Below are 26342 nucleotides of genomic sequence, written 5' to 3'. Positions count from 1 at the left end.
TGCTTATTAGTCATCCACATGATGTCAAAAAGCAAGTTGGAATGGTAGTCTTACTGCCCAAGAAAGGAGTCTGGAATGTAGGCATTTTAGAGGCAACAGCATATAAATCCACACAGATAAACAGAAATGCAGTATAACCCACATATGTAATTTCACATTTTTGAGCAGTCACATAAAAAGTAAAAATGGGTGAAATTAGTTTCAATATATATTTTAACCCAATATACAGAAAAATTTCAACATTTAATCAGTATTCAAATCAGGAAGTTATTTTTTTCATACACACCTTTGAAATCTGGTGTGTATTTTATATGCATTGCATATCTCACTTCCAACTGTCCACATTTCAAATGATCAACAGCCCTACATGGCTACCTACTGGATGCAGAGGGAGGGTATTTAAAGCTATGGGAATGGACGAGAGGAGGAGAGCACAGGACTGGGTCTTGCAGCATTGAATATTTAGATTTTGAGAAGAGGAGGAGTTGACAGATGAGACAGCAAATGAGATAGGCCAGTAAAGTGGGAGAAACACAAGGCAAGTATGGTGTCAAGGATACTAAAGAGGAGGGGCTGTCAACTGCATCAATTGATAATAACAAGTCGAGTAAGATCACAGAGAAGTGACTAATGTATTTGGATAGATGGAGTTATTACTCATCTCAGCAAGACAGTTTTATTAGACTGGGAGCTCCTCCACTGGAGCTGAAGAGAGGATGGACGGTGAAAGTGGAGATATGCATAGACATCTCAAAGGCAGCACCTGATCCTTGGCACTCTCCCCTACCCCCTTCTCTCCCTAAATTTTGATCTCTACTGGGGCCCCAAGCTAGAAATCTGGGAGACACTCTCAAGCCCTTCCTCTCAGATCGCATAGGCTATTATTTACAGTTATTCCCATTTTACCTTCTAAATAATTACTGATTGTTTCTTCTGTGCCATTTCTGCTTTTTACTGCTATTAAGCCCTCACCATCTCTAATCGTTCCGACTGTAGCATCTTCCTAGTAATGCTCACAGTTTTCAGCCTCTAGCTTTGACACCCTCAAAATTCTCTTGGTAAAGCCTGAGAGCTCCCAGAAAGCAAAGTGGTCCTATGCTGGCAGACTGATTTTTTTTTTTTTTTAAACACAAAGCTTGCAGTCCTGCTGCTGTGTTCGAAATTCTTGCATGGCTCTTTTTGAAACCGGTTTAGTGTTTCTACTCGAGTTCCTCCTCATATAAACCCAATTCTGTTTCACGCTTATTTCTTTCTTATCCTTGTAACTGCCCGCCCTCCAACCAACCCGCTCAAACAAGCACCCTGACTGGCTCATTGTCACTCATTCTAGCCTGGTTTCAAGTTCAAGGAGCTTCAGAGCCTCTCACTCCCTTGCTCCAGGCTGGTTAAACTGTACACCTTTTCTTCCCTTTTCAAATGCCCTTCCCAGATACTTATATGGAATTCAGTGCCATTTTCTGCTGCTGTTCTCATCACATTCATTCATCATGTTGAGTTTTACAAGTACTAGATTCTGTCAGTTTCTCTAACTGAACTCTGGAATCTTTGAGGTCAGAGAGCTTGCTTCAATCCATTTTGTATTCCCGTAACACATGGCTGGACACACCAGAAGTTGTCCGACCAAGTTCGTGGGTATTAAGGGTGGTCAAAGACGCTGGGGAGAACAGTGCTGGGAGAAGGGCAGCGCGCGTCTTGGCGACCCCAGCGCAGGTCGGAGCACTCCGGAGTCTGGTGTGGAGCGGAGAGGGAGCCCCGCAGAGTCTGAAATAGGTGCACGCGTCAGCAGGGCAGGAAACGAAAAGACAGCGCGGTAATTGGTGGAAAGCTGGAAGTGGGCGCCTCTGGGGCCTCAGCCCCACGAACACAGTCACCCAGGGAAAGCGAACTGCGACGGCCTTGTCATCACCCGCCCGCTGCGCCTTCCCAGCCGTCTCGCCGCTGCTCACGTGGGCGTGGCCATGCGTGACTCGCCGGGGCGCCACGCCCTCTCATCACCCACCCGGTGCGCCTTCCCAGCCGTCTAGCTGCCGCTCACGTGGGCGTGGCCGTGCGTGACCCGCCGGGATGTCACGTGAGCGCCCGAAGTCATGTGATCGCCGTCTGCGCTGCGCTCCGCTGGCGCTGCTTCCTGCCAGGTCTAGGAGTTGTCACTGCTTTCCCTTCTCCGTCTCCAGCGCGCGCAATGGAGGAGGAGGATGAGGAAGCGCGGGCGCTGCTGGCTGGCGGCCCTGACGAGGCCGACAGCGGTGCCCCCGCCGCCCCCGGGGCCCTGCCAGCCCTCTGCGACCCCAGTCGCCTGGCGCACCGGCTTTTGGTGCTGTTACTGATGTGCTTCCTTGGCTTCGGTGAGCCGGGAGGGTCGTGGGGAGGTTGGGGCTGATCTTTAAGGAATTCCTGACTTTCTCTTGAGGTAGATCATCATCGTGGTCACTGGTGCCACCAGGCCCCAGCGCGGCTTCTGTCTTAAGCTCCTGGGCCTCCTCATTTTCCCCTTTGCGGCTCCACCCACACCTGTGGATGCTGCTAGTTACTCCGCGACCGGTACGTGGAGGCCGAGGGGACTGAGCTGGGCGAGTTTTGTCCCGCTCCTTTGCTCTTCAAGAAGTCTCAGGGGCTAGCAACTCGCCCTTGAGGCCATAGATGTGAAGGTAACTCTAGATTTTCAAGGTTGCTCTCTTGGCACAAGTGTTCAGAGGAAATTAAGAAAGCTTTAACTGTTCCTAAACGACTTTCGTTTGTTTGGCTTTTGGTGAGACAGGGGCTCGCTCTCTCACCCAGCCTGGAGCGCAGTGCTGTGAACGTGGCTCACTGCAGCCTTCACCTCCTGTGCTCCAGGGATCCTCCTGCCTCAGCCACCCAGGTAGCTGGGACCGCAGACAGGCACCACCATACCCAACTATTTTTTTTAAATTATTTTTTTAGACACTGGATCTTGCTATGTTGTCCAGCTTTTAAAACACATGAATGATTTTGGCAGTCTTTTATGTATTTCTCACCCTCTTTGAGAAAATGTATGAGTGTGTCTTGCTGATAACTTCAGTGAGTGAATATGTTCTCTTAATCTTCACTCTGCCACTGTGAAGCAATCATACTGGACTGGACTTGTGGTAGTCTTGGCATTGGTTTGTTTCACTTATGATATCTGATGGCTCTGAAAACCATTTCTTGATAATTAGAAAAAAAATTTTTCTTCCTACGTTACAGTTTTTAATTTATTAAGCAACTAATCTAGTATGAATTTGGTATGAATGCGTTTTTCAGGAGGCTAACTGGAGCCCATGTAATCAGCAGGTTTAAGAATGTTATGATGGATAACTATGCTACTGCTGGACCGTATAAGTAGACACGAAGGATGCTTTGGGCTTTGGTTTCCTTGCAACTTTTTTTGCCCCCTCTGCCCTGTTTTTTTAAAAGATGATGCCCATCCTTTAGCTTTAAAGCATGACATTGAATCCCTTAAAAGCGATTAAAGCAGAGTTTAGAAACAACAACAAGAAAAAAAAAGAAGATGAAAGAACAACAGCAAAACGTTAAAAAATTGGCCCTACTCAAGCAGTTTTTTGGTAAATTCTGGTTATCGGCCTAGGTTTCAGAAACCAGATTCCTACCTTTCTAATGACAGTTTTTATTGCCATTAGAAACAATAGCCTCGTGTACTTGTAGAGTTAGTAGAGCTATGGAGGCAATATTGTCTTGTAGACTGCTAAGGAATCTAAATTATTTTATCTTCAAAATAAATCTGAGTGCATGATCAGATCTCTCCCGAATTCTCTCTTTTTAATCCCCCCAAAGCATGTTTTAATTTAATCCTTTAGTATTCTCAGTTTTATTTTTCTTCATTCCTGGCACTGTATTCTCTAAATTATTTGATTTTAGGTAGCTTGTAGAATTAGACAACTTGTTCCAAATATTGGTTTTGTCAGAATGGTTATACTCCATTCCTTTGTTTCTAAGCAAACATTATTAGGAAACTTAGGTTATTTGTAATGTTTTTAGTGTATGTGTGTTTGTAAATAAGGAAATAAAATATAGATGCTTTCTGAAGATGTTAATAAAATAATATATATGTGAAGCATGATGAAAGTAAAATAGAAACACGTTTAATTGTTGATTGTTGACTTTTAAATTCAGGTTCCCAATATTTGCTGCGTATGAATACTACTAACTTATGGAAATTATTTGATACAACTTAGAAAATACTGGTGGATAAGGAAGTGGTTCAGAAATGTTTCTGTAGTGTCAGCCCATAGTATCAGCATTCAGAATTGTAATTTCAGTAGTAAATGCAACTTGAAATTTTATATAGAAAGTATTATTACTTACAAAGTATTTGCTCTTTTCTAGGCAGCTATTTTTGCTATGATAATCCTGCTGCCCTTCAGACCCAGATTAAACGGGTAAGTTGCTTTTTCACCTTTATTTCTTTTGTTTTCTTTAAAACAAGTGTAGCTGTGGAGGTATTATCAACCCTCAGGAGGCCTAGTCTGAAGAGTCCACTGCATCTGTTTTGTAGTCACCAGATCCACAAATTGCAAAAGGTGTTTTTAAGTTGAAATAAGCTACCTACCACAAATAATTCATTGATAGCACATATGTGACTTGGAATTGTTTCAGACCTTAGATAAATAATAATGTGATATTTCCATAGTATTGCCAAAAATGTGAGCAGGTTTTTGTTTGCATTTCACTCTCCCAGCTCTTAGTCATCTGAATGACAAATGATTTGTGAAGATAGTTTTTTTGCCTTCTTAAATAGGTTTCAGTTGTTATTTTGTTTTTTAAATGTGGATACTGATTGCAAAGGATTGTCCATGTCAGGATTTTTAGTCTGGTTTTGTATTGTAAAAACATACTTGATATTTACAGTTTTTTTGGGTAGTTAGATAGCCTTTTTTCTTTGCAGGTTCTTTTTAACCTTTGGACAGGGAAAATACATTTCTCTTTCATTCATTTTAGAATTAAATAAAAAGGAAGTAGGAGCATGCTTGAAGGGATGGAGGGGGTAGGGTAGGTAGGAATAGGCTAAGATTATCCTTGTGTATGTGGGAGGAGTCCACACATGCAAGGATAATCTTAGCCTATCTCTACCTACCCTACCCATGAAGCCCCTGAAATGGCATGTGAACTCAAGAAGTTCCCAGGGTTCCCAGGTGTGACCTTTTTCTGGGCTAGGGGCCATAGGTTTCATGAGATTCTCAAGGAAGTTAGTGACTTACAAATGATTAGTAAAACTTGCCCTTTATGAAAAAAGACCGTAAGGACTTTCTATTTTAGATTGTCATATTTTGATTTGTTAGGTGCTAAACTTAACTGTTTGGAAAAAAATAATTTTATTTTCTTTTCATATAGGACATGCAAGTGAATACCACGAAATTCATGCTGCTGTATGCCTGGTATTCTTGGCCCAATGTAGTTTTGTGTTTCTTTGGTGGCTTTTTGATAGACCGAGTATTTGGAATACGGTAAGCTTGCAAAAAAGTTTCATCTGTGAGTAAATCTTACCTGATTATTAGAAAACTACAGAGCTAGATTAAGGTGTTTCTAGAAAGAACTGAATAAACTTCTGTATTAACTGTGATAGTTTGCATGAGTTTTTTTTTTTTTTCTTTTCTTTTGAGACGGAGTTTCACTCTTGTTACCCAGGCTGGAGTGCAATGGCACGATCTCGGCTCACCGCAACTTCCGCCTCCCGGGTTCAGGCAATTCTCCTGCCTCAACCTCCTGAGTAGCTGGGATTACAGGCACACGCCACCATGCCCAGCTAATGTTTTGTATTTTTAGTAGAGACGGGGTTTCACCATGTTGACCAGATGGTCTCGATCTCTTGACCTCGTGATCCACCCGCCTTGGCCTCCGAAAGTACTGGGATTACAGGCTTGAGCCACCACGCCGAAAAATGAATTTTATATCTCTGGAATTGGTTTTTGAAATTTGATATTTCAGTTAAGGTCAGGACTAGTAAATACTGTTGATATAGGTAATTCAGTTATCTATAGGAAAATTATGCTCACTCTTGGGATCAGATAAACCAGGTTCTGAACCTCATTGTTGCCACTTGCTCATCTTCCTGGCTGTTCTGAGCTGTTTGCAGTTTCCTGAGCTTCAGTTCTCTCATTGCTAAAATACAGATGATTCCTACCTTGCAAGGGGGTTCTAAGGATTAAGTGACAGATGGATGTACAGTATTTGGCACATAGGTAGTATGTGCTTCCTCCAGCCCCAGTGAGATTTTCTATTTCTGCTTTTCTTAGGGTATAAAAAATTTTGTGACCCGTTCTGTTAGATGCTGAGGAAGGAATAACACTGTAAGCTTTGCCATCGTTCATCCTTATTATTGTATGTTGTTAGTGGAACTGAAGAGGAATATAGACTGGGAATATTTTCAGAAGGCAGAGACCAAGATGATGAAAGGTCTTCAAACCATGTCTGGTGAATAAAGATTAAAGAAACTTTCAGAGTTTGTACCTGGGGACTAACCTTTAAAATTTTTGAAGAGTTAGAATATGAAAGAAGAATTAAGTTTATTTTGTTTGGTCTCAAGAGAGAGAATTAGCTTGAAACTTCTGGGGAACAGATTCCTTTTAATATGAAGAGTTTGCCTGGTCAGATTGTCAGGAGATGACAAAAATTATCTTTCTTTCTTTCTTTTTTAAATTTCTTTTTTACTGCCGGCTCCTGTCTAGACCATCAGAGTAACCATATTTCTTAAACTGAAATCTCTCTGATGGCATTTTATTATTCTAGGGGAACATTAATCGGATGCCCAGATTGTAGGATGTTAGACTTGTATAACGTGGTTGATAGTTGTCCTTTTGAAAATAGATTTTAGTTATCCAGAATTATAACCTTAAGATTACTTACTGTAAAATTCCTTGAAATGAATCCTAAACACTTAATAAAAATTTTATAAAGAATTTATGTTTTTAAATACTTTTGACCCTGGGAGCTTCTTGAAGATTAGTTGATTAGTTTTATTTAAGAGATGATAATGATTTAAACTAATATACGCTATTGCTAAAGCCTCTGGAATCCCCTTAGAAGTCTAGACTTCTATAGATTAGCGTTCAGCCTAGGAGAGTTGCTGGCTTCAGAGGGAGATGAGCCCTTTATTTTTCTTTCTTTGGAGGGAATACAGAGGGGATGAAGAAAGCCAAAGTGAATTATTGCTAAAGGACTTTGTGATTACTAATACTAATATAAACAGAAATTAAGAATTTTTTTGTCTTTCTCTTTCCTTTCTCATTCTCATTCTTATTTGTTCTTTCCCAAACAGATGGGGGGCAATCATTTTTAGCTGCTTTGTTTGCATTGGACAGGTAAGGAAGGCCAAAACATTCATTGATTATTGATAGTGACTTTTAAATTCTTATCTAATTAATTCCATTGGCAAAGATGTGTTTAATTAATGCCCAGCTTAATTAAGCAGAACCCATAAATGCCCATATGATGCAATCCATAGTTTATTTTAAGCCTTGAAATAAATGAACATTAATATTTTAACTTCACAGATTTATTAAGGAGGAATATTAAAACCATTGTAGAAGTTGTGATTTATCATGTTACTTTTTGCTTCTCTTTAATACCTTGAATTTACTTTTTCATTGATTTGACATTAACTTCTACATTATAGGTTATTTTTGCTCTGGGTGGAATATTTAATGCTTTTTGGCTGATGGAATTTGGAAGATTTGTATTTGGGTAAGTAATGCATAATTTTATTTATCCTAATGTATTATTGTTTTAGTGTTCACCTCTGAAAGATTTTTAAAAAACATTACCTCTTCTGGGGGATTACTTCACATCCTTGAAATCTAGCTTCATATATATAAGAGTATTTCTTAGTTGTCTTAGTTTTCCTTTTAAATAAGCAACAATTTTGAGTGGTCCTAGTCAACTCTGTGTGGGGTTTAAGTATTAAATAGTTCTCTAGCAATGATATTTTTCCTAGTCATTTTGCCTGTTCTGTTGTATTAGAGACTATGATTTGAACCACCTTTAGAAAAGTGTAGACCATCAATTTCTAGCTTAGTGATTCATGGACATTTCACTCTTTCTTAGCAAGTGATGTGAGGGTCCTTTCAACCCTGTCCAAGATTCTTGCTTGAATGAGCTCAATCTATGTAGGCTGACTATTCTGTGTGAGTTCTTATAGACTAATTGTTCTACCTGAATTGCGCTGTTGGTTCATTGAGCCATATCATACAGTCAGCAAGCCTATTCTGAGACCAGCCTTGGGCTTGGTGCCCTGAGGGACCCAGATGGCAGAACTAACTCAGTCTTAAAAGCGTAACTTATTCAAGCTTTGCACAGGTATCAGGAGCACATAGATGTAGGTGACATGCCCCAAAAGTGAGACAAAGAAGGAAGTGAGAGAGAAAGGAAGCAGAATGTATGTAAAGATATGACAGGGATTCAGAAACAGAAAAGTGCTCAGAAATGGCCTTACAGATGAAGTGGGCCTTGACAGAAGGACAGGATTTGGACTAGTAGAAGAGAGGGAAAATAGTTTTGGACTAGGACAGAGTCACAAGAAATAAGACCATTTCTTAGTTGTCTTAAGACTATTTCTTAGTCCTTAATACTGAGGAGGGCTTGTTGTAAGGATATTGAGGAAGGAAGCTCCTAACTGAAGACCCTTGGAGGAGAATCATAAATACTGGAGCTTATTGAAGGAAAATTAAAACCCAGGAAGCAGGAGAGTGTTGAATATGGAAAGTGAATGGGGGGAGTGATTGATGGAGAGCTTTGCATATTGTTATGAAAAGTGTGAATTTTTATGTTTTCACAAAGCATGGACCACTTTTCCCACTTCTGCATTTTGTATAATATTGATGGTGATGTAGTAACCAAGGCTCCTTTTATTGCTTGTCATGGTTATTATTGCAGCGTATCATATGACCCAACACTTAGCAGTATAAAACAATCATTTCCTTATGTTCATGGACTTTGTGGGCAGGAATTTGGACAAAGTATAGCAAGGACAGCTTGTCTTTGCCCTCAATGTCTGGGGGCAAAGATTCATCATCTGAAAACTCATTGACTCACACATTTGACACCTGGAATGGGATGCCTCAAAGGCTGGGACTGCTGACCGGGGCACTTACATGTGGCCTCTCCTTGTGGATTGCTTTCCCATAGCATGGGGTTAGTGGTTCAGGGCTCCAAGTGCCAGTGTTGGAGTGAAAGGGTGATGTCGCCTTTGATGAATGAGCCCTGGGATCACACTGCCTCATTTCCACCATATTTTGTAGGTTGAAGTAGTCACAAACCCATCTGGCCTCAAGGGGAGGAGACAGAGACCCCATCTCTTGATAGGAGAAGTGCCAACATTTTCAACTGCTGCATTGCTAACTATAGTATTTCTTTAAAGTTGTGACTTTTCTGTGTTTTTTTTTTTTTTTTTCCTATTTTTAGGATTGGTGGAGAGTCCTTAGCAGTTGCCCAGAATACGTATGCCGTGAGCTGGTTTAAAGGCAAAGAATTAAACCTGGTATTTGGACTTCAACTTAGCATGGCTAGAATTGTAAGTATAATGAAAAGCCTGATGAAGCCAAACGGGAAGCAAAAGATTAAATCTTATAGTTATCTCTTAAAAATCACAGGATCAAATGTATTTGTGTATGGTAAATTAGATATTAACTTTTATGTATTTCTCTAGAACACAGCATAGCATTTCCCTTGAGTAAGGCATTTCTAATCTTATTTCATTTAGTAAACAGTTTAAAATGGCATGTACATTAAATTAGTTCAAAGAATCTGAGGATAGGGAGGGATCTTACAAGTTTTGTTGTCTGATTTCTTACCCATTTTTGGCATCCCTGCTATGAACCTCTCCACATATGGCTGTCCAGGTTCTGTTTGCCATGTTTCGAGGGATTGCAAGCTTGCTCTGTGATCAAGCAGCCCACCTACTTCAATGAACTTCATGAAGCATAACCTCACATAGCAATGAAACCTCCCTTTACAAGTAGTTTTTACTGATGGCTCTTCTGCTCTCTGTAGGTAAAGCTTCCCTCCTCTGCTGTGCTATGCTCCTTTGTACACAGCTCTGAAGTTCTTGGTCATATGTGCTCATTTCCTATGGTTGTCTCAGCCACGTGACATGAATCTGGCTCCCTTACCATGGTGCAGCCTCTCTGAACTTACCTCAGTTAGCCAGTAGTCCTGTTGGTATTTGGAACCTAGAAATGATCATGGTGTTTCAGGTTTGGTCTGATAGAGGCTACCCAGGGGGAACAACATTATGGTTTTTCTTTCGTCCTTTGTTTGTTTCAGACAGGGTCTCACTCTTGCCCAAGCTGGAGTGCAGTGGCACAATCTCGACTCGTTGCAGCCTCGACCTCCCAGGCTTAAGTGATTTTCCCACCTCAGCCTATGGAGTAGTGGGGACTACAGATGTGCACCACCATGCCCTACTAGTTTTTGTATTTTTTGTAGAGACAACATTATGTTTTTATTAATGCAAACTATAAGGTGTGTTGGCAGTCCCAAACCCCATTAGGTTTTTTTTCCTCATAAATTCCCATGCATAGAGTATTAAAAAAATTTTTTTTTGTCGCTAAAAATCAAGCTTTCAAGTTTTGACTTTTAATAAGTGTTGTGAAAATACAACGTAGTCTCAGGGAAGAAGAAATTCTATATAAAAAGCTTTTAATATAATACTTCATCATATGAGTATTTTTGTGTTTTTATACATGTAGTTCTTTCTAATTTTTCACTATTATAAATAGTGCTGTAGTCTAACACTCTTGCTGTCAAAGTTATATGCATTTCTTTTAGTCTCCTTAGACTAAGTGGCTAGGAATGGAATTATTAAGTCAGTATATTTGTTAGGATGCCTGAGGACTGTTGAGACATATTTCCACATTATCATCCCAGAGGCGTTTACATCCCCATCTGTGGGATACGAGAGGATCCCTTTTATTGTAGCATTGATAGTACAGGCTATTACTACTTTTTTAAAAAGTTACTGTATCACTTTGATAGGAAACATCTAAATATTTGAATTTGTAATTCTTTGGTAAATAGTGTGGTTTTCCATGTTTTCTAAATTTTATCTATAACAATATTCCCAGAGGCTTCATTACGAGTCTTATGCAAGTCAAGATATGTTTGTGGCAGTTTGTGAATCTAGTTGTCTAACAACTTTTTAAAGAAGGAAGTGAAATCAGTTGAGTAAGACTCAACTGACTTCATTCTGGTCACTAGAACATTGGGTTATTTTCTGTCATTTTAAGTTAGTCATAATTCATTAAGCTGCATTCGGAGAAGCCCTAAGTTTCTGTCTTTCTCTATGTGTGCATATTCTTTTGATGATAGAGCTGATAGGATTGCTAATGGAAAATATGTGGAGTGTGGGGGAAAAACAACAGAGGAGCTCAGTATGACAGCACAGTTTTTGCCTAAGCAACTGTAAGTGCTGTAACCTAGCTCTTGATACTCTGCCCACCATCTTTCAAACCAGCTCCTGCTGTAGTTTTCACATCCTCAGTTAAAGGCAGCTGGGTTTTGGGCATGTTAGATTTGACATGCCTGCCATTCATCCAAGTGGAAATGTTGAGTAAGCAGTTGCATATACAGGCGTAGAATTTAGGGGAAAAATCTGGCCATGTGATGTAAGTTCAGGAGCAAGGAAAATGCTACTTAAAATTGCAAAACTTGGTAAGATCACCAAGACTGTGAGTGTTGAAAGAAAACAGATGATGTCAATTGACCAAGCCCTGGGGCCCTTCCCACATTTGCAGATTGAGAAGATTGAGGTGGAACGAACAAAAGGGCTCCACTGGGGTGGGCAGAAAGGCAAGGGGGAAACTATAGGCTGTGGTATCCTGAAACCCAAGAAAAGAAATCAAGGTGGAGAGGATGTCAGCTGTATGAAATGCTATCGATTAGTCAAACACTACTGAAGACTGAGAAATGTATATGCCTTCAACAATATTCTCACAGCAAATACAGTAGCAAATTTTACATGGCTGTTTTTTATAAATTGCAAGCTAATGGCATTACTCAAATGAACGACAAGGTAAACAGAGACCTACTGGAAGCTTTCTCCAGTATCACCAAAAATATAAGTTTCGCAAAGATAGGATGTTGCCTTAATTATCCTTTCATTCTAAAATATCTATTAAATAACTATTTATAATCTCTATTTACTATTTAAAATATCTGTTAAATAAAATACCATGACCTGGCTTAGCAAGTACTCAATAAATGTTTGATGAAATAATGAGTTTTAAAGTAACGATAATGAAGGAAAATCAAAAGGGTGCTGGATCTCCAATCCCGAGCTAAGACATGAATAATAAGAAAAATGAGAAGTCCATTGAAGATATGTGGTATATGCTAATAATTCAAGTGTCTAAACAAATGAAACTCAACAGCTCAGGCAATAGAAAAGTCATGGAGAGGTAAATCCAGGACCCTGCCAAGGCTGCACAGGGAATAAGAGAAGCACAAAAAAGACGGAATCTATGCCACCCTCGGCAGCTCTTTAATGGAAAAGCTCTTGGCTGTTTTGATCATAAAATTATCTTACATGGACCCTAAATACATAAATCAGGTAAAAGTTGAGCAGCTTTGGCTGAAACTGAGGTGGATGCCTGAGATCTGACTCATTTCTCCTCAAGGTCTCGCTCCCACTCTCATAACCCCTAACCTGCCTCTAAGAAGCCTCTGAGATTGCCTTCTAGAAACCCAGGACAACTTATATGCAAATGTATCTATGCTCTGACCACTTCCCACCACACCCACTGCTAACCACCCGGGGCTAGGCCCCCTCATCTCTGTTTTGGTTTAGTGCTATAGCTCCATAACTGGTGCCTTTGCTTTATCTTGTGGTCTGCTTTGAATGTAGAGTGAGTGCCAGAATGAGTCTGTCAAAGTGTCATGACACTTCTCTACGCAAACCCCAGTGGCTTCTCTCTCAAACAGAATAAAAACTGAAAGTTCTCCTGTAGCTCCGCTTCCCATCATTTTCTCACTGGGACCTCATGTCATCCTCTCCCTTCTCCATTTGTACTGTTCCAGCCTCTATTCTCCTTGCCATTCCTTGAACTCTCCAGGTGAGCTCCTCTTGGGGCCTGTGCAGTGGCTGTTCCTCTGCCTGGAGTGCTCTTCCCTTAGATATCCCCACAGTTTTCTGCAAGTTTATACTCCAAAGTCACTTTCAGCTGGGAGGCCTCCACTCCCAATTTTATATTCTCTTTTCCAGCTTTTTTTTTCCTATTTTTAAAAGTACTTGTTGATATTTAATATACTAGATCTTTTACTTTTTTTGCCAAAAAATGTTGGATATTTTTACCAAAGAAAGTTGGATATTTTTATGCTTTATTTTTTTGAGATGGAGTCTCACTCTCTTGCCCAGGCTGGAGTTCAGTGGCACAGTCTTGGCTCACTGCAACCTCTGCCACCCTGGTTCAAGTGATTCTCCTGCCTTAGCCTCCCAAGTAGCTGGGATTACAGGCACCTGCCACCATGCCTGGCTGATTTTTGTATTTTTAATAGAGTTGGGATTCCACCATCTTGGCTAGGCTGGTCTTGAACTCCTGACCTTGTGATCCACTCGCCTTGGGCTCCGAAGTGCATAACTTTTACTGTCTTCTTTATGGACATTCAGAAGAAGATGTTTTTCCCCCAGATTTCAGTGCCAGGAAAAGTTGTGGTTTTTCTGAGTTACTGGTATATTTTTGTCTTAGGTACTCTGGATTTTATAACTCATGTTTCACTTTTGCTTTGGCTGATAAGAAGTTCTACAGGTACTGTGTTATTTTTTATACTAGCAGTTTCTAATAAATAGGCTTTTTTTTTTTTTTTGCTGTGGTAACTGTCTGTGGCTTTATCTTGGTTTGTCAATTTTTTCTTGTAGTGTTTTTTTAAGGAAATTACCTCCTGTTTAATTTGGATCCTATTATGCCTATTTCTCTGAGCCACCACAAAGCCCTTTTTTTGAACAAAGCAGAGGTATATATAATTGAAAATACTACTGTTGGTTTTCTTTTCCTTCTCATTTAGGGAAGTACAGTAAACATGAACCTCATGGGATGGCTGTATTCTAAGATTGAAGCTTTGTTAGGTTCTGCTGGTCACACAACCCTTGGGGTGACACTTATGATCGGTGAGTGAGTCCCATGTCCCACATCTCATCTCTCCAGAAAGCTTGTCATAGGAAATATCGTAGCAGGGAGGAAGGAACACTGGCATTTGTGTCATATGGTTATAGTTTTGTTTCCAGGGTTCTAATGAACTCTTTGACATAACTAGAAATAGGCTATCATTTACCCGATTTGTATATTAATTTCCACTTCTGAAAATGGATTTAAAATTTATTAAAATGGATGGCCTTATTTCTTGTTGTCTGCTTATTTTTATTTTTATTTTGAAACAGAGTCTTGGTCTGTCACTTAGGCTGGAGTATAATGTGGTGATCTCGGCTCACTGCAACCTCCACCTCCTAGGGTCAAGCAATTCTCCTGCCTCAGCTTCCCAGGTGGCTGGGATTACTGGCTCCCACCACTGTGCCCAGCTAATTTTTGTATTTTTAGTAGAGATGGGATTTCACCATGTTGGTCAGGTTGGTCTCAAACTCCTGACCTCAGGTGATCCATTCACCTTGGCATCTCAAAGCTCTGGGATTACAGGCATGAGCCACCGTGCCTGGCCTGTTGTCTACTTTAATATTGCCATTTGCATCTCATACATAAAAGATTATGTATGTAAAAACTCTTTGAGAACAACCTGAAAATTTATTTAGGTCAGGTGTTAATTAAAAGTCCATAGCATAAGGGAGAATCGTTTCCTTTTAATCAAATACTGACCTTCTCAGTCAGTGTGCCTGAAGGGCTTAGATTTTATAGAAGGCTGGTGTGATATGATACAGTTGAAAAACTGCTAAATTGTGAGTCAGGAGCCTTGGGCTCTAACGCTAGCTCTTACTAGTTCTGTCTTCTTGGACAAGAAAGTTAACCTTCTTTGTCTCTTTTCTTTTCTGTAAAAGTACACTTGTTTCAACAAGATTGTATAGGTCATTACTGTCCCTAAGTTCTCTTGGCCAAGGCTCCATGGTGCTAGTTGCTGGCTGGGTCACTGGGGAGTACACGATGCCCTCTGGGTTTACCCCTTTTGTCTTTTCTCTGGACAGGCAGTTTGTCCAACAACCCATGGTGTGTATTTGGCTGTTTGCAGGGCTCTAGAGACTCCTGTGTGATGATAGGGTGAAAGCTCTGTGCCCAAGATATGCACATCTTTTATTCCATTTTTCCCCAATTTTTAAATTGCCACAAAATTATACATATTTATGGGTACAGTTTGATGTTTCCAAACACAGATACATTGTATAACAATCAAATCAGAGTATATAGCATATCGATCCCCTCATGCGTCTGTCACTTTTTTGTGGTAACAACAGTCAAAACCCTCTCTTCTAGCTATTTCGTAATATACAATACCTTGCTGTTAACCATAGTCACCCTACTGTGCAATAGAACACCAGAATTTACTCCTTCTAATTATAACTTTGCACCCCTTGATTCATCTCTCCCTGTCTTCCTGTCTTCCATCTCCTCCCCAGTCTCTAGTTAAGCCACAGATCTACTTCTACGCTCAGGTTTTTTTTTTTTTTTTTTTTTTTTAGATTCCGAGTATGAATACTATTTGTCTTTCTGTGTTTTATTTCTTATAATTCCTTGATACATACAGCCTGGTAAAAAGAGGACAATGGAGTGGTAATCCTAAACAGGCAAGCATATTTAAAGATTCTTCCAAACTCTCCCTCTCAAATCTTTTGTCTTACTTAAAACCTCCTTTTTACTCTTAAATGCTTCTTAGTATTCCATGTAATTTCCTCCACAATGGGGAATTTTAGAATAAGACTTTTAGAGCCAGAAAAGACCTGTGCCATCATCAAGTCAAATCCTCTTATTTAAAACTGGGGAAATTGAATCTGAGAGAGCTTATGTTCCATGTCCAAGGTGATTCAGCTTGTTATAAGCTTCTTTTGGAAGTGATTCCTGAGAAGTGTACCGTTATTCACTCTTTGTCCTGATTTTCTATAGTGATATGAGATTGGCATTAGAGAGAGACGCTGTTCTCACAGGAAAGAGCTTGAGAGTACTGTGCTTTGGGAGGGTGGGATTGGGATGCCAGAGCAGAGGAGCAAAGGCTGGGGACTCCGGGAAAGCATCCAAAGGAAGAGAGATAGTTAAAGAGCCTAACTTGGCTTTCATCATTTTTTTCCTGGCATCCATTGACAATTGGTGCTTAGACTGAATTAAGAAATGAGGACTAATTCAGTAGCTGGTCATTAGCTTTCTTCAGTCTGTATGCTGTATTACAGGACTAGACAATTTTTTTTCTAGTCTTTTCCTTCTAATCTTTAACTTTGAACTGGGAAATAATACAGTAAAAGCTACTACTGTTTGGTGGGTATTTAAATGTACTCTTCCTCTTCCTCTTCTGTCCTGCCTTAGTAATTGTAGATTTTTCTCATGTCTTTAGGTGACATCCCTTTCAATTGCTGCTTTCTGCTGTTTATGTAATGTACTTCTCTTTAGGAATCTTCAGTTTGGTTCTCTTGTCGGAATCTGTTTTTCTTTTTTTTTTATTTAGGGGGTATAACATGTGTTCTTTCACTAATCTGTGCCTTGGCTCTTGCCTACTTGGATCAGAGAGCAGAGAGAATCCTTCATAAAGAACAAGGAAAAACAGGTAAGTCTAAATGAAAAAATGGGACTTCAGGAAACTATGGCCTTTGTGAGATTTGACAATGAGATAAGTTCCAAAGAAGTGTTATAAAACCAGGTGGAGCTTAATATGTGATTTTCTATTTTTTATTTCCAAATTGGTTTTCACTTTTCTAAATTTTTAGATATATTTTGTTTCCTCTTAGACCTTTTGGCAGAATTTACATTCTTGATTGTTTTTTGTATATTAGCAAAATGGTTATTGTTCTTAGAAGGGAGCAGGGAAGGTAGATGCCAGTTTTAGGTTTTGCTTTTTTTTATGTTATGTCTATGTAAGTTATCCTAGAAATAATGTTTGTGTGATTTACTAGAAAAGCATTTTTTAAAAACTGAATTGCAAAGATTAATCACATGATTTTAAAATATAATCTTGATTATAGATGAAAGCTCCTTAGGTATGCAAAATTATGCTGATAGTGTCTTCCCTTTCTTCTCTAAGGTGAAGTTATTAAATTAACTGATGTAAAGGACTTTTCTTTGCCCCTGTGGCTCATATTTATCATCTGTGTCTGCTATTATGTTGCTGTGTTCCCTTTTATTGGACTTGGGAAGTGAGTATTCTCTACGTTTCCATTGTTTTTTGTCTAAATTATCATGAGAGTTCAATCACATAAATGTAGTTTTTAAAACAGTAAATCTTGCTTCTCTGGTTATAGTTATATTTTCACAGGAATTACTTTAGATCCTAGAATATACATTTTATTTTAGCTTAAGGTTTAGTATTGGTTTTATACTTTTATTATTCTTTTGAAGAAATACCTGTATTAGTCTGTTCTCATACTGCTAATAAAGAACTGCCCAAGACTGGGCAATTTATAAAGGAAAGAGGTTTAATTGACTCACAGTTCCATAGGGCTGGGAAGACTTCAGGAAACATATAATTGTTGTGGAAAGAGAAGCAAACATGCCCTTCTTCACATGATGGCAGGAGAGAGAAATGAGTGCCAGCAGGGGAAATGCCAGATGCTTATAAAATCATCAGATCTCGTGAGAACTCACTGTTATGAGAAAAGCTTGGGGGAAACCACTGCCATGATTCAGTTACCTTCCACAGGGTCCCTTCCATGACTTGTGGGGATTATAGGGATTACAATTCAAGATGAGATTTGGTTGGGGACACAGCCAGACCATTTCAATACCTAATAATGTTTGATTCATAATATTGATTTAATAGTTGATTTTAGACTAGTATTCTTTTTTATTCCCTCTTTATTCCTTGATTAGAAAGGCTTTTACTGAGAATGGAGACTGTTTATTGGTGCATTGTGACTGGGCACATCTCCATTTGTTAGAACTGTAATTCTGCCAGACTTAAATTCTGGGTTCAACATAGATACAGGGAGGGGAACAACACACACTGGGGCCTGTAAGGGGTTGCAGGGGACTAGGGGAGGGATAGCAGGGGGTTAGGGGCTGGGGGAGGGATAGCATTAGGAGAAATACCTAATGTAGATGACGGGGTGATGGATGCAGCAAACCACCATGGCATGTGTATAGCTATGTAACCTGCATGTTCTGCATGCACGTGTACCCCATAAGTTAAAGTATATATATAAAATTTGGGGTTCAAAGCAAATTCTTCTTTGCTTTATCCTCTACTCCTCTCTTCTTTTTTACTGGCAGCTGCTTAAGCTGAGCAATGTGTGTTTGTGTAGGTATATGGTTTATACCCTTTAAGTTCAGGCTGTCCTTTTAAATAATTTGAGACAAGATCTCTATTTATTATTTAGCAAAGTATCCAGCCAGTACTGCTTTTAAGGAAAAGAAGTAGCCTTAAGTCCCTGTGGTAGTATATTTAATTTTCTGAAAATTTGTGTATATTAGTTGCTGCATACCAGAAAAGGAAAAAAAATAGGCATCATATTTTATTAAGTTTTATTTTATTTAGTAAACATTAATATAAATACTGAAGTTTTAGCAGATTGCTTTAAGGTGAATATCAAATAAGGTGGGAAATAGTATCAAGAAAGAAGTTAATTAAACTTGAGTTATCTTTATTTAAATTTATTTTTTGAAAACAGAGTAGTTCTCTCTAATATGCTAATTTATCCTTTTAATTTTAGAGTTTTCTTTACAGAGAAATTTGGATTTTCTTCTCAGGCAGCAAGTGCAATTAACAGGTATTTTTATTAATTTCTAAGTGCCTATTGCATACGAAGTGTGGGTCTTTATAACCAAATGTTATAAGAAGCAAAAAAGATGTATGTGACTTAACTATTTTTAGTGTGAAACTGAGAGTACATTGGGACTTGAATTCCAAGTGGCCATGTTTAAGTTAGTAGAAAACCAAAGAAGTCTTTGACTGCTTTTTATATTTCTGTTTTCTGATGACCATTTTATAAGAATGTTAAATGGGTTAGGATTTGCTTTGCCTGATATTTTCAGGACTTTCTTGATAGTCATGTTTGGCTGTGTTGCATTTCATGAAATGTCTTATGTTTTCTCTGGGCAGTGTTGTATATGTCATATCAGCTCCCATGTCCCCGGTATTTGGGCTCCTGGTGGATAAAACAGGGAGGAACATCATCTGGGTTTTGTGTGCGGTAGCAGCCACTCTTGTGTCCCACATGATGCTGGCCTTTACGATGTGGAACCCTTGGATTGCTATGGTAACGTCTGTGTTAGCACGTGGTGGGCTCAGGGCTTCAGCAAGGAGTCTGTCATGTTCATCTAAGTAAGCATGCGCAGCAAATTCAGATGACAAGGCCTATGATAGTGGGGAAACAATGACCTGATTCCAATTTCTACAAAATAATTTTTTAAAGTATAATTATGAATTATTAACATATGAGGTGTCTTTTAATTTCATTTGGTGTATTTAACCAGTCAATTTCAGTGCTGAAAGAGAATTTGAAATAAAGTGACCTTATAAAAGTCAGAATGCTTATTAGCCCCATTTGTTTTTCTAAAATAAATGACTTAGAAGACATTCCATCATAGATGGCAAAAAACAAAACAAAACAAAACAAAACAAAACAAAACAAAACTATTGGACCAGTAAGCATTCTTTTTCTTTGACTTGCTTAGTAGGTTAAAAAGTGATAATAAATTCAAGTTTTTATTATTGTTCTTCCAAACGTCATTTTTAAGACCTGAGGCCCTAGTGCTGCATTTCCTACCTGTTAATAAAGGAATATCTGGAACACAAATATTTGTGCAGTGAGTGGGAATTTCTGTAGAATTGTTTCTGCAGATACAGTACAGACTCCTAGAATTAGAGATGCTACAGCAGGGGGTTTGCATATTTAACCTCTTGGTAGAAATTGTAAAACTTCTCCAATAACTTTCCACCCATGTATAACTCCAGAAATGTGCAAATGTGACTTTTTTTTAGCATCCTTGCTAGTCATGGGCATTGGCATTGTGTCAGTCTTTGCCAGCCTGATAGGTATAAGTGGTACTCATTTAAATTTAAGTCACAACATTTCCTTTTTAATAGAAGAAAAAATCAGCATTAGGTGAGGTTTACCAAGCATTGGTGGTGGTCATTGGGTGATGGTGACTCAGAGGTGGATGTTGGACTGCTGGTATGATGTTGCCTTGATTGCCTGATCTGTAGTTCCCAATAAATACCGGAAAATTAACTTGCCTGAAACATGGGTAAGAACTTTAAAAAAAATTACCTTTATTTTCTTACTTGGTCCTTGACTGCATCTTGGGCCCTAGGCAGTTATGTATGCCTATAATAGGATGACAAGTGAAAACAGTTACGACACTAGAGGGATACTCTTAGGGCATAGACTTTCTTTTGTATATTTTGAATATGAATTTTAGCCTAATCACAGCAAAATTTGCTTGAATATTCATATATTAACTACTCTGTCACGTTTGCTAATCTGCATTAAAGGAAAATCACATTTTGGTTAATGTAAGACCTTGACCTTTTTCTGTGTTGCTTTCTATAGTGTCTTCTGGGAATCTCCTATTCATTGCTTGCCTGTGCGTTGTGGCCAATGGTGGCATTTGTAGTTCCTGAACATCAGCTGGGAACTGCATATGGCTTGTAAGTATTTACACTGTGGATCATGTATGTCTCTCTCTGCTGTGTCAATTTGATTATCATATAAAACTCCAGATCTGAGTCTGGTTGTCATCAGCTTCTGGGACAGCTCTGAACCTGGAGATAACTGGAAAAGTCAGTAAATCTGTTTAAGATACTGTTGTGGCCACTAAGGAGCCTCCAGGAAGAGGGCTGGAGTAAACTAACCCAGAAGAGATCCTTGCTGACATTATGATCTCCCTGCCTGTTTATGTGAAGCTTCTCAATGAGAAGCTGAGTCCAGTCCCTGGCACAGAAAGGCAAAAGGGGGAACCACACCTGTGGTTGGTGTTCACATGGCCCTTCTTTCATTTAGCACAAAGGTCTTGAGTGCACATTGCACTTAATGAGGCAAGCTCCTTTACCTTTGAGCAGTCTAGTAGTGGAAATAGTTATAGGGTAAAAACCAATCCAAAATCTAATCAAGTCACCTCTGGTTGAAAACGTCTCTGAACACAAATAGAATGTGGTTCACAGATACTAATATTTATAGTGAAGTGTTAGCCTATGTTTGAAGACCTTTGAAAATGAAACATGCCTTTATATTTCTGCCATTGTAGCATGCAGTCCATTCAGAATCTTGGGTTGGCCGTGATTTCCATCATTGCTGGTATGATACTGGATTCTCGGGGGTATTTGTTTTTAGAAGTTTTCTTCATTGCCTGTGTTTCTTGTGAGTATTTCGTGTAACAATATTTAGTTTCTTTTGCTACATAACAGATTATTCTTATTTATACTTAGGCATATCTCCCAGATTTGCATAATTCTTGCCTGTGTATTAGAATTTCATAGCTAGTGACTTTCTAGCCCTCTGAAGATGCACAGGTAATTTTCAGGAGATTCCTATCCTTAAAGGCAGTGATGGAGTTGGTTTCATATTCTGTTTTAACTATTTACAGTTTTTAAAAAATATTTTCCCGCTTAAAGTGGAAAAATTTGAAGAGTCCTGAGTATGTCCCTAGTGTGACTCTGGAAACATTGGTGTAATTTAGGTGTAAGTGCTCATGCTTATTCATTAGGCAGTTTCAAATGGCTTTTATTTTTGGTCTGTAATTTCATTGATTTGAAATAGGAAGCATTAGGAAACTTGAAAAAAATATAAAAATAAATTAGCATTTTTCCATAATCTTTACCATGCACATAAATTTGTTTATCTGAAAAGAAAATTTTCCTTAACACATTAAGATGTCTTTTATACTTCAGTATTGTGCTTAAAATAACAAACCACATTGACGATTTTATCAAACTTTGTTTTCATTTACGGGGATTAAAGACTATCCATACCTGAAGTGTGGTATTTGCAGATAATCACTTATGAGTTGTCTTGAATACATTTTATTATGTCATAAATAAATGTGCATGTCAAATTTTAAAGATAAATGTTTTAAAAAGTGGGTCATGTAAGAATTTCAGGTATTAGGTCATAAAATGTTTTTTGTCTATTTTTGATGCTGCAGGATGTGGTTAAATGTCAGTCCACAGTTCAACACATGTATTTGGGTCTCAAACCAAACACTGTGCCATTTGAAAATGTTTTTCTATTATGTTATTTTATTATTGCTACTTTCTTAGAGATAGGATTTGTCTTTGTCACCCAGGCTGGAAAGCAATGGAGCAGTCACAGCTCACTGTAACTCTGAACTCCGGGGTTCAAGTGATCGTCCCACCTCAGCCCCATAGTAGCTAAGACTACAGGTGTGCACCACCGTGCTTGGCTAATTTTTAAAATTTTTTGTAAAGATGTTGTCTTGCTGTGTTACCCAGGCTGTACTTGAACTCCTGGCCTCAAGCGGTCTTCTTGACTTTGGGATTACAGGCATGAGACAAAATAATAAAATAATAGGGCTGCCCTATTATTTTAAAGTAAATTAAACAGTGTTCTTCACTTATTAAGGGAAAAAGCTAAGGGAAAACTTGAATTTTGAGGTCTTGACTCGCTATGGGCTTCTGGCAGTCTAATGATCACATTTTAATGTTTGGTTACTTAAAATTTATAAAATGGACATGGTGTTTTTAGACTGAAAACCCCCAAAAGATTACTGTTTGGCTTTCTCTAAAATGATAAACAGTCGGGGGCTGGCAGGAGTTTTTGGTAAAGTCCTGGAAAGGACCAGCACTGAGAAAGGGAGAGGAAAGAGGGGCAGGGCTGGCCTGTGGCTGGGGTGGCTCCCTTTTTTGTAGGGGCTTCAGAGTCTTTGTTTCTGGCCCTGCCGCCCCTGGACTGAGTAGCCCTTGGAGAAAATGCTGTGTAACTTATTTTTAGTGCTTTTGGAAAACAAAATAATGTGAAAATAATATTTTTATTTTAAATGCCAATTAATAAAGGTTTGTGTCTAAGCTTTACTTCATAATTGTGAATGCATAGGAATCATTGAGAAGAAATACATATTTTAAGGACCCTATGTTTCTTTCACTCCTAGTGTCACTTTTATCTGTGGTCTTACTCTATTTGGTGAATCGTGCCCAGGGTAAGTAGAAGATCTGATATTTGCTTCTCAAACCACAGTGGTCATCTTGTGGGGTCTCTGGGTTGTCTGCCTCTTTGGGGGCCAGTGCTTTAGTTCATGCAGTAATGACTTTCTGTTCATAATGATGGAAACACATGTGATTATATAATACATAATTATGTTTTCTGGGCCTTCACATTTATTCAAATTGCTGTCATTTAAAAAATCTTCTAGCCAGATCAGTTTCTTATAAAATCTTAGATGATATTTTTACACTAGCATAAAGAAATATGGCATTTAAAAAGTAACCTAAAGCCCCTCTGTGTTATTGTCCTACGTTAAAACAAATAAGAACTAAGCAAATTTATAGCTATAATTTACATTTTAAGGTTGAAGGTGTTTGGTTTATAATTAGAAATTAGAGTTTATTTTTTTTTCTAATTCATACTATATGTATTAGTGCATTATTTTGTTGTTCTTTGTAAGATTTTATGTTGCCCTTAGTAATTTTTCTAACTGCTTGCTCCTAAAGTGTATTATATATATTTAGTAGAATATAATATACAGTTGCTTAATTTTAGGTCATTTCCTTTTTTTTTTTTTTTTTTAAATAGTTTTCTTTCTTTCTTTTTTTTTTTTTGACAGAGTCACTCTGTCGCCCAGCCTGGAGTGCAGTGGTGCGATTACAGCATACTGCAGCCTCAACCTCCCAGGCTCAAGTGATCCTCCCACTTCAGCCTTCCAAATAGCTGGGATTATAGGCGTGTGCCGCTACACCTGGCTAATTTTTAAATTTTTTGTAGCTATGAGGTCCCACTATGTTGCCCAGGCTGGTTTCAAACTCCTGAGCTCAAGCAATCCTTCCGCCTTAGCCTGAGATTTACAGGCGTGAGCTGCCACACCCATTTATTTCCTTTAATTTCTCTTAATTTTTGTTATTGAATATTAATACAGTGTCCTAATTAGCAACACCTGAAGCAATACATAAGTCCAAACTTAAAAAAATGCTTAAATCAAGGGGTGATTATATCACATAAGAATTCCATTTTTTTCCTTTGGGAAGGTTCCAGTAGATAAACGATTTCTTTTTATCCTCCGTAGCTTTTTCTGTTACTTAAAATACAGTATATCTGTGCAAATGGTTGTATGTACCTGTGTATGGTTGAAATTTGCCTATTGATAATACTTATATGGAAAAGATTCTGTGTTTATTTGTGTCTTAGGTGGAAACCTAAATTATTCTGCAAGACAAAGGGAAGAAATAAAATTGTCTCATACCGAGTAAGTATAAAAAGGGTGAAAAGTTGTCTTTATTTTGGAAATCTTAAATATGAGCATTTCATTTCATGGTTTGGACTTTGAACTTTATGTTTGAGTCTCACACGTGTCATCCAGGCTGGAGTGTAGTGGCACAATTATAGCTCATTGAAGCCTGAACTTCTTGGCTCAGGCGATTCTGCCATCTCAGCCTCCCAGGTAGCTGGGACTGCAGGTGTGTGCTGCCACGCCTGGCTAATTTTTTGTATTTTTAGTAAAAATGGAGTTTTGCCACATTGTCCAGGCTGGTCTAGAACTCCTGTCTCAAGTGATCTGCCTGCATCGGCCTCCCAAAGTGCTGGGATTACAGATATGAGCCACTGTGCCTGGCCTGGGCTTTTAACTTCTAACAGATTAGTCTTTCTTTAGTTTTGAGAGCTATTATGTCCGGAACTATTATAACAAAATTCTTGTTTGATTCAGAAAATTTAAAGATGGATATTAAGGCTTAAAATGAAGGGAAAAAATTGGGTTTAAGTTGCCCTTAGAGAGAGAGAGAGAGAAAGAAACAGAGAGAGCGAGAGAGATCTATGGTACTTGTAGTTTATTGGAGGAAAGGCCATTGTCCTAAGTGCCTGGGCTGGGCTTACCCTTCCATTTTTTCAGATATTTTCTTTTTTTTAACTAGTGGATAATTTTTCATCTTCTGGTACCAATATGTGGTTCTGTGTTCTCTGACTCATTTGGAAGGGATTTAAGTATATAGCATGGTGTTTAACTTTTTTTTTTCTCGAAGTATATACTGAATCATAGTAGTGATTCTGTTTCCTGTTATTTCTAATATTTTTAGATATTGAAGTTTTTATGATTTTAAACATTTATTTGTAAATATATATACCATGTGGTTGTGAGTTTTGTGACCTTCGACTAGGTTAAAATCTGGTAGAACAGTCTGTGTTTTTGAGATGGGATGGCTTTGGTCATGTTAAAATCACTTTTAACAAATACTTCTTAAAATAATCGTAAATATGAGTTTTTAATATCTTTACGATAGTCTCATATGTTAAGTTTGGAAACAATATAAATGTCTTAGAGTAGGGGAAATTGTTAAATATATTATGACACATCCATGTAATATGTTGTTAAAATCATGTTTTAGAAGGATTTTTAATGTCATAGATACTTAACATGCTGTATGTTAAGTAAACAAAAGATAAAAATGCAAATATAATATCCTAATTTTAGTAAAGAAAAAGTATGCTGTCAATTGCTTGTCTTAAACCCAATTACGTATAATAGAAAAAAATACCACTAGAAATAACCTCAAAATAATAATTAAAACCTCAGACTATTAATTAAAACCTCAGGATATTTTTCAAATTTTCTACATTGATCTCTTGTGACTTTTAGAATCAAGAAGAGTTAAAAAGTTATTCAGAAAAATTGTGTAGCTTACTATTTGCTGTTACATGTCTTGTAATGCTTATGGTTTTCGTTTTGTAAGTCAGATGAGCTTCATGTTTTTTTCTTCCTCTTTTTGATAATTTATTGCATTATGTTTTGCAGATGAGAATTTTAAATGAATGTGTCATGAGAATGGACTTAACATATCATTGGTTTGAAAACCTCCATTTAAAAAAATTTAGAGTTTAGTCACTAGAAAAAATAATGGACTGGAAAGTTATATTTACATCCACATATACTGTACCTATTTCAAAGTGTATTTCAGAGGATTATTGTAGCCTGTGTCTTCTGTATTGTGTGTTGCTGGAGAATTCTACTTTTAGTAGGCTAATCAATAATGAAAGGGTTAGAAAATTGCTCTGGAACATCCAGGTGAACTTCAGGAAGGAGAGTGAAAAA

General features: G+C 38.3%; 1 protein-coding gene across 4 annotated transcripts; it reads left to right on the top strand.

The window, feature by feature from the left end:
• Positions 1-1996: 1996 nt before the first annotated feature.
• MFSD1 (major facilitator superfamily domain containing 1) lies at positions 1997-26342 on the top strand. 4 transcript variants are annotated; one of them, XM_032262244.1, is made up of 16 exons: positions 1997-2345; positions 4345-4397; positions 5350-5462; positions 7274-7316; positions 7631-7698; positions 9415-9523; positions 14011-14113; positions 16603-16701; positions 17176-17287; positions 18800-18856; positions 19189-19345; positions 20642-20739; positions 21336-21448; positions 23196-23243; positions 24446-24503; positions 26046-26342. In XM_032262244.1, the coding sequence occupies exons 1-16, from the start codon at positions 2183-2185 to the stop codon at positions 26047-26049; spliced, it is 1398 nt and encodes a 465-aa protein (XP_032118135.1). In that variant the 5' UTR covers positions 1997-2182; the 3' UTR covers positions 26050-26342. The 4 variants fall into 4 exon arrangements, with proteins under 4 accessions (XP_032118135.1, XP_032118146.1, XP_032118154.1 ...); XM_032262255.1 differs by lacking the exon at positions 26046-26342 and having other exon boundaries at positions 24446-24507; XM_032262263.1 differs by lacking the exons at positions 5350-5462; positions 26046-26342 and having other exon boundaries at positions 2081-2345; positions 24446-24507.

This window comes from Sapajus apella, unplaced genomic scaffold, assembly GCF_009761245.1.
Source record: "Sapajus apella isolate SASKATOON/1434 unplaced genomic scaffold, GSC_monkey_1.0 scaffold4, whole genome shotgun sequence".
Lineage (NCBI taxonomy): Eukaryota > Metazoa > Chordata > Mammalia > Primates > Cebidae > Sapajus > Sapajus apella.
The sequence above is the reverse complement of the archived record's forward strand: the minus strand, read 5'-3'. Positions and strand labels throughout refer to the sequence as shown.